This window comes from Narcine bancroftii, chromosome 3 (genome assembly GCF_036971445.1).
Source record: "Narcine bancroftii isolate sNarBan1 chromosome 3, sNarBan1.hap1, whole genome shotgun sequence".
In the NCBI taxonomy this organism is placed as follows: domain Eukaryota; kingdom Metazoa; phylum Chordata; class Chondrichthyes; order Torpediniformes; family Narcinidae; genus Narcine; species Narcine bancroftii.
Window position 1 is genome coordinate 36,429,889 of NC_091471.1, and position 13,803 is coordinate 36,443,691.

The 13,803-nt window shown below is 43.8% G+C and overlaps 1 protein-coding gene across 4 annotated transcripts in view; it reads left to right on the forward strand.

Annotated features, from left to right (window-relative positions):
• katnal2 (katanin p60 subunit A-like 2) overlaps positions 1–13,803 on the forward strand; it is a 91,179-nt gene that overhangs the window by 21,116 nt on the left and 56,260 nt on the right. For 2 of the 4 annotated variants that reach the window (XM_069923828.1, XM_069923829.1), the window contains exons 3-4: positions 6,169–6,335; positions 13,008–13,050. In XM_069923828.1, the coding sequence (XP_069779929.1) occupies positions 6,169–6,335; positions 13,008–13,050 (210 nt within the window). Of the gene's footprint in view, positions 1–4,581; positions 4,687–6,168; positions 6,336–13,007; positions 13,051–13,803 lie in introns of all 4 variants that reach the window. The other 2 variants (XM_069923830.1, XM_069923831.1) reach the window with 2 other exon arrangements.

Sequence of the window (13,803 nt, forward strand, 5' to 3'; positions counted from 1 at the left end):
AGGATGCTGAGCTTCATTGCTTAAGGGATTGAATTTAAGTGTAGATAGGTTCTGCTACAACTGTATAGTGCACTGATGAGACCACACTGGTGGAACCACTGTATAGCTGTTAGCACTGTCTGAGTGAATGTACTGTACGGGCTGGCTCGCCTTGAAGGCTGTTATGCCCAAATCCCTCCCTCAGTACCTGCCTTGGAACCGGGCCAACAACATGTGAGACGTGCTGATGATTTATGGTGATTAAAGCCTATTAATCTCTATTTCCAGTCTAATGTGGTTAATCAATAGTGCAACAATTTAATCGCAATAAATTTCATGCCATGGGCAAGGCAATACGGGTGGATAAACTTGACTCCGACCCTAAAGATCCAGAGGCCTCCATCAAATTTGATCAATGGCTGCACTGCCTCAGTGCATTCATGAGACGCAACGACATGCAGAGTGAGGAAGATAAACGGAACCTGTTCTTCCCACAGGTTGTCCAACACGTTATTCAAGTGATCAGACTGCAGTACTTACTCGGTCACTATGAATCTTCCGAAGAGACCGTATCGGATCCTGACAAATGTCAACTATGCCAGGTACCTTCTGGGCAGTCGTAGGTAAGCGCCTGGTGAGTCAGTGGACTAATACATGTGGGTCCTGTGAGAGCTGGGGTGACCCTGCGGCTGAAGAGATGTCTCTGCTGTCATCCACTTAGAAGAACTGATACAAGATGCGTATGTAGCTGGATTCAAGTCCGATCACATCCTATAGATACTTCTGGAGAAGGGCGATCAAAGCCTGCAGGAAATAGTAGACCTGGCCAAATCACTCGAAGTGGTGTAGCTAAATGCGGAGGTCTTCTCTTCTGTAAACACAGCTGCCACGTGGGGAGTATGGGCGCCACCACTTTGGGACCACTGCCACCTTTGAGCACTCGAGGTGCTTCTTTTGCAGCCGTACTAAACATCCTCGTAAGAGCTACCTGGACCAAAATGTGACATGTTCCGCCTGCAAGAAGAAGGGACGCTATGAGAAGGTATATAGGTCCCAACCTTCCTCCAGCAGCACCTCATGCGGCTGACAGCCGCTGCCATATTGAACTACGTGACTTGCGGTTGTGGGAAATAGCTCAGCGGGACCATGGGGTCGGAAAACCGGGATGGCACCACTTCCGGCGGTGAGGAGCAGCATTGTGTATGTGGCATAGGGGCAGCCATCTTGGGGGAGTGCCTCCAAACCAGTACTTCAGCAGACCAGACATTGGCCTTGATCACCCTGGATCAGGACAGCCCACATCAGCTAGACAGGGCCATGATGGACATCGAGGTAAACGGTCACGTAACAAACTGTCTATTTGATACTGGGAGCTCAGAGTGCTTCATGCACCCAGGCACACTACAGCGCTACTCCCTCCCAGTGATTCCAGTTAAGTGCAAAGTCGCACTGGCTTCCAAATCCCACTCGGACGAGACCCATGGCAGCTACACAGAGACATTGATTGTGCGTGGCACTAAGTAGAGGAACTTTAAACTCCTTATCATGCCACAGCTCTGCACACCAGTCATACTGGTACAAGACTTTCAGTGTCAATTTGAGAGTCCAAATGGAATTTAATGGGCATTTTTTTCTCCCTACCCTCTAGGGCCCCAAACTCCGGCACTCAGCCATTGAGAAGGAGGCCCAGACCATAGTGGAAGTTGTGCACCACTGGAGGCAAAACCGTTCACCCTGCTGACTGACCAACGTGCAGTCACTTTTATGTTCAATTACAAACAGTGGGGTAAAAATTAAGAATGAAAAGATCCTCTGGGAGAATTGAGCTATCCACCTACAACTAGAAGATTTTGTAATGGCCCAGGAAGATGAATGAGACCCTCTCCACCCCCCCCCCCCCCAAACATCCTGTCCCGAGGCACATGTGCCAATGTGCAGTTGGACCACCTCCAAGACCTCCTCAGCAGTCTCTGCCACCCTGGGGTCACCAGGTTCTACCATTTCGTTAGAGCTTGCAACCTCCCTTACATCAGGGAACTGACCTGGAGTTGCCTGGTCTGCGCAGAATGCAAACCCCAATTCTACTGGCTAGAGAAAACTCACCTGATTAAAGCCACCCGCCCTTTCAAACACCTGAGTAGGACTTCAAGGATTCCTTCCCCCTCCACCAACTGGAACATGTACTTTCTCAATATTCTCAGTGCTTTCCATTCGCCATCTCTTGCCTAAACATGACCACAGCCACAGTCATAATCATTACGCAACCTGTTCACTCTGTTTGGTTACCCTTGCTATATCCATACTGACCGGGGATTCTATTTTATGAGTGAGGAGTTGCGCCAGTACCTGCTGGCCAAGGGCATAGCCACGAGCAGGGCCATGAGCTACAACTCTTAAGGGAATGGCCAGGTAGAAAGTGACAATGCCAACTTTTGCAAGGCAACCCTCCTAGCCCTCAGGTGGAAAGGACTGCTCATTTCCCAGTAGCAAGAGGTCCTCCTCTGTATTGCTACTGACGTTATCCTGCATGAAAGGCTGTTTTCTTTCCCTTGGAAGTCAACATCAGGAACCACACCACTATCATGGCTGACAACCCCTGGGCTTGTTCTGCTCCGAAGGCATACCAGGACCCATATGACTGACCCCCTGGTCAAGAAAGTCCAGGGTTGGCAACAAGACACTGTTTCCATCCCGGACCTGGTACATGCAGGGAACCCCTCGATCGACCAATCATTTATTGCTTTTCCCCCCCCCACCACCCCCATGACCACTGGTGCCCCGCCCCAACCACAGCCTGAACCACCCCACGGTCCTATTAACTACTGGAGACCCAGCCTGTCATGCAAAACACCACCCAAGAACCACCAGCTGAGCCACAGCCAGCACTGCGACCTCCACAATGACCGAGGAAACTACCAAACAGGCTGAACCTATAATGGACAATGATCCACTTCACCCCACTGGACTCTGCTTTAAAAGAAGGGGTGAATGTGGTGGAACCCCTGTACAACTGTTTGCACTGTCTGTATGAATGTACTGTATTAGCCTGGCCTGCCCCTGTACCTGTGACTCCTCCCCTCAGAATCCCCATCAAGACTGTTACACTGAAGCCCATCCCTCAGAACCTGCCTTGGAATCGGGCCAGCAACATGGGAGATGTGCTGATGATTTATGGTGATTAAAGCCTATTAATCACAACTTCTAATGTAGTTAATCGATAATGCAACACACACTTGGGGTACTGTGTCCAGTTCTGGTCTCTTTACTTGACAAAGGATGACTTTGGAGGCTGTACAGAGGAGGTTCACCAGGTTGATTCCTGAAATGAGGGAGTCTGTTTATGAAGAGAGGTTGAATAGCCAGGAACTAAACTGATTTCAGTTTAGAAAGAGAAGGTGAGATCTTTTAGAAACATATGAAATATCCTTGTAAACAAAAGTATTTACGACATGGATGGATCTTCTAAAGAAAAGGGGAATTAAGGGTTATGGAGAACAGGCCATGTGTAAGAAGTTGGTGAGACTGGACTTGGTGTACTATATGCATTTCTGGTTGCCATTCTAGGGAGTGGAGAAGGAGGAGGAACACAAGGTAACAAGTAATAGTCAGATACAAGTGAAAGTGAAGGAAGAAGAGAAGTGAAGTGATCAAACTAGAAAGGGTACAGAAAAGTTTCACAAGGATTTTGTGGGACTGGAGGCCTTTAGTTATAAGGAGAATTTTTAAAAAAATGATTAGAATGTAGCATGGTAACAGGCTATTCTGGCACAGGATTGACCAACTTGACCAATTAACCTACCAAAAGTGTATATATTTGGAAAGTGGGAAAAGGCTCAAGCACCCAGAGGAAACCCATGCAGACACTAGGAAAACCTACAAACTCCTTACAGACAGAACAATATTCTTGCTATCGAGTTGTATCTTGAGGATTAGGCCTAGAGGTAAAGAAAATCATGGAGGATTTTCGGTAAGGTAAAACATCACACTCTTCAACACTAAAGACCTGGGTTTAAGGTGAGGGGAAAAAGATTTAAAGAATATAAGGGGCAAGTTCCATTTATTTAAAAAAAAAAGTGCTGGAGAAACACAGCAGATCACTCAGTATCCTTAGAAAGCAAAAGGCAGTGAATGTTTTGGCCTCGAGCCCTTCTTCAGGAGTGCGGTAAATCAGACGGACACCTTAATAAGAAAGGTAAGAGAGAGAGGAGTAGAAGAAGGAGGAGGAATGCAGGGAAACTAGTAACAGGTGGATACAGGTGAAAGTGAAAGAAGCTGAGAATTGATGGGAGAAATGGCAAAGAAAGATACAGGTGCCTAACCTTTTATCCGGGATTCCAAACACCGGCAACCTCTAAAAACTGGTACCTTTTTAGGTAGATGATATCACACACAAGTAATGTTAATTTCCTGTAATAAATTCTTAATTTTTAGAGGGAGGATCCCCACCCCAAGTCTCTGTTGTCCCTGCCCCCATGGGCGCCCTCTTTTACCTTCAGTGGAAGGGTGACTCTCGACCCCAGCACCTGGTGGGAGAGAAGCAGGTAGCGGCTGGCTTATTGAAAGAGTAATAGCTGTCTTCTTTACCCATAATCCCCCATGCAGCAGGAACCACTCTGGCACTGCGTGAGGGATTATGGGTGATGAAGACGGTTATTACTCCCACACTGAGCCGTCTCCGTGATCTGGTACAGTGCTCCGTATGTAAAGGTTAAAACCTTGTGTTTTTGATTTGTAGTTAATTCTATGACTATCCTTTTAAGGAAAATTGTTGTTTGTAGTGTTACCATAGTTACTATGACATTATGAGTTGTAATATCTGAGCGGACTGGGAGCTTGTATCTCATTCTTCGAAGAATTATGATAAAGATGTAAGTTCTACTTTTCTTTGAATTTATCTTAATTTCATCTTGTTTATTCTTTTATATTTATTTAAAGTTGAAAATTGTGATCATTATCCAGTATGCTTTGTTGATATCAACAAATTAAAGCTACTTACAGCTGCAACTACTAAGTTTGATTTATTGAATTAATAAGATGGTAATATGGAATATCATCGCTTGTGTTTCTGTGAAGATTACGCGTTTTGAAATTGGGAAATATTAGAACATGGAAAGTGTCGTCTATACTGTAAACTGCAGGTTCGGCGGCACTGCACCCCTGCTGTCACATCAAGAGTTAGATTGGGGGGGGGGGGCGATATGAGACGGATGATGTTGCACTGCTGGTGGAGCGCCTGAAAGCTGCTGGCACTCGGCTCTACTGCCACAACAGCCCATTCCTCCTGCAGCTCTGCACCTTGTGTCCGGCCTTCTGTCCTGCTTGGCTCCCAGCTCTGAGCAGCCGAGCTCCCGGCCCCCTCGTCATCTCTGACCTCCACCTAACCGACGTACTGGTCGAGAGCCTCCTGTGTAGCGCACGTTGACCACCGTTCAGCCTGGTCAGCTCTCCTCCCTCAGTGCGGTCTTGGGTGCAAAATAGTCTGGCACTGGGCTGGAGGGCTGGGTGGGGGAGGTGTTGACAGATGTCCGGTGGGTGGGGGTGGCAGGGGGAATGGAAGGCTGGGGTTGGTGGTGGGGGGGGGATGACGAACAGCCTTGGCGGACAGATGGCGGGGGCTACGAGTGAGGTATTTGCTTAAAGGGACTGAAATCAAAATGATTCTGAAATCTGGAAGATTCCAAGCAACATCAGGTGACCAGCCTTGACGATACCGGTTAAAAGGTTAGGCACCTGTACCTTTCTTGGGGCTAAGTCTGAATTGTTTGTTTTCTTAACAGGAAATACAGTTAATTCAATCCACCTGGAAATTTTAGGTACTTTCCTGCATTCTAACCACTTAACTGATTGGCAAGAAATTCCTGTGGTTTACTAGCTTGGGGAAAATATCATTTATCCACCTCTCATCTCTTTTTCTTTCTTAGAAAAGTTTAACTTTTACTGATGAAAACATTAAAATGAATCTGTTTTCCAAAGCAGACAAAAGCTCAAATTCTCAGCGGTGAAACTCTGATTTGTGAACATTTGCACTTTATGTCAGTATTAAAAATGTATTCCTTTGATATGTGTAAAGACTTTTTGCCATTGGTTTTTACATTTATTTGCAAGTAAAATAATGCTTGAACTGTGTTTAATGCAAGTGTAAATCATACAGCCAAGACACTTTATTTTTTCCTTTCTGTAAATTATTAGTTATATAGATACAGCAAATACTTTGGAACAAGAAAGTAATCTTGGATTGCGGCGATTTGAAGTTTGTGATAATATTGATCTTGAAACTATATTAATGGAGTATGAAAGCTATTATTATGTCAAGTTTCAACGCTATCCAAAGTTAACTAAGAAATCAGCTGATGATGGTAAGTAAAAAGCTTGACCTTGTTAAAATGTTAACTGTACACAACAGCACAAAAAAGATCATTAATGTCTTTTGCTGTGGGAAGTAAAAATTCATTAGAAAATTTTGTATTTTGGAATTCTCAAAATAGGACGTATGTAGTAAAGGGGAGGACATTGGGGAATGCACAAGAACAAAGAGATCTTGGAGTTATAGTGCAGCGTTCCTTGAAGGTGGATTCCCATGTTGACAGGGTGGTTAAGAAGGCATTTGGTATGTTAGCCTTCATAAATCATAGCATAGAGTATAGGAGCTGGAAAGTGATGCTGCGATTGTTTAAGGCATTGGTGAGGCCAGGTTTGGAGTATTGTCTCCAAATTATAGGAGGAATATAGATAAGGTGGAGAGGGTGCAGAGAAGATTTACCAGGATGTTGCCTGGCTTAAAATATCTAGAGTACAGAGAAAGATTGGAGAGGTTAGGACTTTATTCATTGGAATGTAGACTGTTGAGAGGGGATTTGATAGAGGTGTTTAAAAATTATGGAGGGAATAGATGCAAGTAGACTCTTCCCCCGGAGATGGTCCAGAGGAGGTTTACGAGATTGATCTCTGGGATGAAGGGGTTGACTTATGATGAAAGATTAAATCGTCTAGGATTGTATTCGCTCGAGTTCAGAAGAATGAGAGGAGATCTTATAGAAACATATAGGATTATGAAGGGTATGGATAGGATAGATGTAGGAAGGTTTTTTGAGGTGGCCGGGGAAACTAAAACGAAAGGACACAGTCTCAAGATTTGGGGGAATAGATTTAGGACAGAGATGAGGAAAAATAGTTTTTCCCAGAGAGTAGTGAATGTTTGGAATTCTTTAACCAGAGAAGTGGTTGAGGCTGCCTCATTAAACATATTTAAAATTCGGTTAGATAAATTTTTACATGATAGAGGAATTAGGGGATATGGGGAGAAGGCATAAATTAGATCAACCATGATCGTATTGAATGGCGGAGCAGGCTCGATGGGCCACTTTTGGCCTATTCCTGTTCCTACTTCCTATGTTCCTATGAGAACAAGGGAGGTTGAAACAAGAGGACACAAGTTGAGGGTAAGGGGGCAAAATTTTAGGAGAAACATGAGAGGATGCTTCTTCACTCAGAGTGGTGGCTGAATGGAATAATCTTCCGGAGGAAATAGTTGAGGCAGAGTCAATTCTTTCATTTAAGAAGAGGCTGGATTATGTACAAGGATAGGAGGGGGTTGGAGGGTTATGGGCGGAGAATAGGTGGGGGGATCTAGTGGAGTGAATCGGCGTGGACTTGAAGGGCCGAGATGGCATGTTTCCATGTCATAAACTGTTATATGTTATATGTTACTTTTATCTCTGTTTTCTATTTGACTATTTGTATGGATGTTAGGTTCAAGGAATTAGCAGTTAGCTTTTCCAACTACCTGTACTAGATAAAGCATTTCTTGGCTTCCAGGTTCATGTTATTGAAAACTGAGTTAATAGTAACATGAAATTGGTCTACTCTTTACACCTTGGTTTTAAAACTTAGTTGTATGTGAGTTGGGGGAAAACAGGTTGCAAATCACTGCTCTCGACCCAATTGTTACTGAAATATTTTGCTTGAGGAAAATTGTCCTTGGCCCATTTCCTTTGGAGTTAGGAAACTGTGCACATAACAAGTCAATTGGGTACAATTAAAACAGTGGTTTTCAAACATTTTCTTTCCACCCACCTCCCACCTTGCACAATCCCTTACTAGTCACAGAGCACTGATGGCATAGGGATTACTTAAGGTGGCATGTGAGTGGAAAGAAAATGATTGAAAACTACTGTTGTCCTCCCTCTCTGCGTTTTCGCTCACTTCGGTTTTTCCAAAACATACAGTTTCGGCATTAGAGCAAAATATTGCATTGTTATAGGTGACTCAGTTGAGTAACAGCATCAGGCAGAATTGTGCACCTTGAGCCCAAGGTTTGACCAGAAAAAGGACCCTTGATTTATTGACAAAAATAAAGTGATTTTTAAATCATCATCAGATTCTTATTTAGATGTTAGGCATTTCACTTACATGCATATATGTCAAAAAGAATAAAATATCATAATTGAATCCTACAATAATCATCCACAATTCATTTTCTGCCATGGGTGCTGGTTAGCTCTCTAAGTTCCTCCGACAGTTTTATTTTGCATCAGGTTCCATTATTTGCATTCTCTTGCTCCAAATATTAAGTGGTTCATCTTAAGTAAAGACAAAAATGTAAAATTAGTGATTACCATTTTAACCTTCTAGGTTAAACTTTTCCTGATTTTCTTTTTTCTATTAATTTCACGTGGTGGAATATTAATTGGGTGAGCCTGACATGTATCAAGCAATATTCTTATCAGAAATTGATAATTCACAGATTGCTTTACAATAATCAGTTGTTTTGCACATATGAGGTCCTGTCCTGTAAATTTGATTTGAAGTTTTTGAGGCTGGGCCAGTGGACAGCTCCATATGCACCTTACTAAAGCATTGACAAGGTCTCTCACAGTAGGACCAGAAGATTAAGCTGTGGGGGTTCCATGGTGAGATGGTAAATGGGATACAAAATTGGCTTGGTCAAAAGATTGAGAATAACGGTAGACCAATGTTTCTCTAACTAGGGATGTTCTGCAAGGATCAGTGCTCAGACCTCTGTTGTTTTAATGAATATTAATGATTCGGATGAAAATGTAGATGAGCTGATTAGGAAGTTTGCAGATGAAATAAAAATAACTGGAATTGTGGATGGCAGTTGTCAAATGATAAGGCAGGATATTAGTTTGAAATTTGAATGGAGAAGCGGTAGGTGAAGTAAATCCAGACAAGTGCAAGGTGTGCACTTTGGGAGGTCAAATGTTACAAGAAAGTAATGTCAGCCCTTTAGGAGCATTGATGTTCATAAGGATTTGGGGGTGTAAGTTCCTGAAAGAGGTAGCACCAGAAGATAGGGTGGTAAAGAAGGAAAACCACATGCTTGGCTTCATTGGTCATGGCATTGAATTTAAAATTTGGCAAGTCATGTTGCAGCTTTGATTTGACTACTTTTGGAGTATTGTGTGCAGTGCTGGTTGCCATATGAGGCTTGGAAAAGTGCAGAAGAGGTTTGCCAGGATTTTGCTTGATTTGAGTGTATTTACTGTAAGGAGAGTTTGGACAAACTTGGATTGTTATCTTTGGTGCTTCGGAGGCTGTTGCAACCTGATAGAAGTATATACCCTTAAAATGAGAAGGTAGATAGAGTCCTTTTCCAAACTACTCTTTGCAGACGATGCCGCTTTAGTTGCCCATTCAGAGCCAGCTCTTCAGCGCTTGACGTCCTGCTTTGCGGAAACTGCCAAAATGTTTGGCCTGGAAGTCAGCCTGAAGAAAACTGAGGTCCTCCATCAGCCAGCTCCCCACCATGACTACCAGCCCCCCCACATCTCCATCGGGCACACAAAACTCAAAACGGTCAACCAGTTTACCTATCTCGGCTGCACCATTTCATCAGATGCAAGGATAGACAATGAGATAGACAACAGACTCGCCAAGGCAAATAGTGCCTTTGGAAGACTACACAAAAGAGTCTGGAAAAACAACCAACTGAAAAACCTCACAAAGATAAGCGTATACAGAGCCGTTGTCATACCCACACTCCTGTTCGGCTCCGAATCATGGGTCCTCTACCGGCATCACCTACGGCTCCTAGAACGCTTCCACCAGCGTTGTCTCCGCTCCATCCTCAACATCCATTGGAGCGCTTTCATCCCTAACGTCGAAGTACTCGAGATGGCAGAGGTCGACAGCATCGAGTCCACGCTGCTGAAGATCCAGCTGCGCTGGATGGGTCACGTCTCCAGAATGGAGGACCATCGCCTTCCCAAGATCGTGTTATATGGCGAGCTCTCCACTGGCCACCGTGACAGTGGTGCACCAAAGAAAAGGTACAAGGACTGCCTAAAGAAATCTCTTGGTGCCTGCCCCTTTGACCACCGCCAGTGGGCTGATAACGCCTCAAACCGTGCATCTTGGCGCCTCACAGTTTGGCGGGCAGCAACCTCCTTTGAAGAAGACCGCAGAGCCCACCTCACTGACAAAAGGCAAAGGAGGAAAAACCCAACACCCAACCCCAACCAACCAATTTTCCCCTGCAACCGCTGCAACCGTGTCTGCCTGTCCCGCATCGGACTTGTCAGCCACAAACGAGCCTGCAGCTGACGTGGACTTTTACCCCCTCCATAAATCTTCGTCCGCGAAGCCAAGCCAAAGAAGAAAGAAGTGTCAAATACTGAATAACAGAGGTTTGAGGTGAGAGTGGAAAATTTTAGGTGTGCAAGGCAAGTTTTGTTTTTACACATGGTGGTAGGTGTCTGGAATGTGCTGCCATGGGAGATAGTAGAAGCAGATATGAAACACAGGCATTTAGACAGACACATGAAGAAGCAGCTAATAAAGCAATTTTAAATGAAGTGTGGGATGAAGGAATATGTTTAATTCAGCAATGTAGTTGATGCAGACATCGTGGCTCAAGGGTCAGTTCTTATGGTGTACTTTTGTATGTCCCTTGTTTTATGATATATTTTTGGGAACATGACCTTGCCCATTTTAGCATACAACTGTGAGGAGGAGGAGGAGGAAGGATTGTTCTGTCACTTTCTTATGACAAGTGCAATGGTGTAAGGTGGGTAACATACAAAGCTAAGGTGATGATGAATAGTGAAAGTTTCTTGTGATTATACACAAGTACAATGCCCAAGTGCACCGCACCAAAATTCTTTCTTGCTGCAGCCAAACAAGTGGATAAGATGCACCAACTACAATAGTATACATTACCATAATATGTCAAGACAGGAAAAAGAGATGATAAATATCAAAGTATAGATTAATATTTTCAGTTACAGTTAGAACAAGAAAGAAGTGATGTTTCAGCAGTGCAAACAAAGCTTTTGGTGGTCCTGGACTAGTTTATTGTTACAATTAGGGAGTTCAAGAGCTGATAACTTAAATAAAAACTGTGATTGAACCTAAATGTGGTAGACTTTAGGCGTCTGCACCTTCTGTTTGAAGGTAGTATCAAAGAAAGGTTATTATTTGTAGTGTTACCATAGTTACAACGAGATAGACAACAGACTCGCCAAGGCAAATAGCGCCTTTGGAAGACTACACAAAAGAGTCTGGAAAAACAACCAACTGAAAAACCTCACAAAGATGAGCGTATACAGAGCCGTTGTCATACCCACACTCCTGTTCAGCTCCAAATCATGGGTCCTCTACCGGCATCACCTACGGCTCCTAGAACGCTTCCACCAGCGTTGTCTCCGCTCCATCCTCAACATTCATTGGAGCGACTTCATCCCTAACATCGAAGTACTCGAGATGGCAGAGGCCAACAACATCGAATCCACGCTGTTGAAGATCTAACTGCGCTGGGTAGGTCACGTCTCCAGAATGGAGGACCATCGCCTTCCCAAGATCGTGTTATATGGCGCGCTCTCCACTGGCCATCGTGTCAGAGGTGCACCAAAGAAGAGGTACAAGGACTGCCTAAAGAAATCTCTTGGTGCCTGCCACATTGACCACCGCCAGTGGGCTGATATCGCCTCAAACCGTGCATCTTGACGCCTCACAGTTCGGCGGGCAGCAACCTCCTTTGAAGAAGACCGCAGAGCCCACCTCACTGACAAAAGACAAAGGAGGAAAAACCCAACACCCAACCCCAACCAACAAATTTTCCCTTGCAGCTGCTGCAACTGTGTCTGCCTGTCCCGCATCGGACTTGTCAGCCACAAACGAGCCTGCAGCTGACGTGGACATTTACCCCTCCATAAATCTTCGTCCGCGAAGCCAAGCCAAAGAAGATAGTTACTATGACATCATAAGTTGTAATATCCAAGCGGACCGAAAGTTTTATGATGGGAGTCCTTTATGATGTTGGCTGCCTTCTTGAAACAGCACCTCTCATATTTATGTAGCCTCTGTATTCCTGGTAACTCAAGTTACTGAACTCGAACGTTATATAGGCAGTCGGTGTACTTTCTTCGTCCGCGAAGCCAAGCCGAAGAAGAAGAAGAAGTACTTTCCACTGTACACCTATATATCTTTGATAGACAATTCAACAAGCCAAATTTCCTCAGATTTTTTAGAAAGTAGAGGTGTTCCAAGAAAGGCCAACCAATATGTAGACTCCCATAAACTTGAAACTAATCTTCTCCATTGCTGGCCTGTTAGTTACATGGTCCCTCAGCCTCCTCTTCCTTAAGTTCAAAATAAGCTCCCTGGTCTTGCTGATGTTGAGAACCGGAATGCTGTTCTGACACCACACAAGATTCTTGCTTGCCAGCCTGTATTGTGGCTCATCATTTCCTGTTATTCGGCCAACAACGGTGGAGTTGGAATGAAATGAATAGGTTGCGTTAGAGCTGAACTTGGCTATATGTGTATCTCAAATTATGCAGGGACTAAACATGCAACCCTGAGCTGCCTCCGTGTTGACAGTCAGCAAGGAGGAGTTGATCTGCATGGATTTGGAAGAAATCAAAGATCCAGTTGCAAATGGATAAACAGAGTTTCATTATTAATTAGTTTGCTGATATAATGGTGTTAAAAGCCAAGCTGTAGTCAATGAATAACAGGATTGGGTTTTAAAAAATTGCATTATCTCACTGTTTATTTTCATTTTACAGAAAATACAAAATTTCAGCCACGTAATGGAGGAAAAATAAAAAGGTAAAAAAAAAAATAATTTTATCAGTCTTGTTCTCAATAGAAGGACTTGCAATGATAAAGAAAGTGGCACACAAACACCAACTAGGAATGGGCGATAATCATTGAACCAAAGTACCATAGAATGCTACAGCACAGAAACAGGCCCATCAAACTATCCAGTCTCTGCTGAAATATTATTCTGCCTAGACACACTAACCTGTTCCTGGACCATATCCCTGAATACCCCTCTGTCCATGTACCTGTCCAAATTTTTCTTAAATGTTAAAATTGAGCGTACACTTAACCATTCAGTTGGCAAGTAGCTCCATGCTCTCACCATTCTGTGTGAAGACGTTCCCCAATGTTCCTTTTAAACTTTCCCCCTTTCATTCTTAAACCATGTCTTCTAGTTTTTATCTTAACTAACCTCAGTGGAATAAACCTACCCTCAATTACTCTGTCAATACCCATCGTAATTTTGTATTCCTCTATCAAATTTCCCCTCATTTTTCTATGCTCCAGGGAATAGGGTCCTAACTTTTAAAATCTTTCCCTGTAACTAAATTCTTCAAGTCCTAGTAACATCCCTGTAAATCTCCTCAGCACTCTTTCAATCTTAGTGATATCTTTCCTGCAGTTAGGTGACCAAATCTGCACATAATACATACATTTGGCCTCACCAATCTCTTGTACAACTTCACCATAACATCTCAACTCACATATTGCCAAAAACTCTCTTTACAACCCTATATACTGGTGACTTTGCTTTCAGGG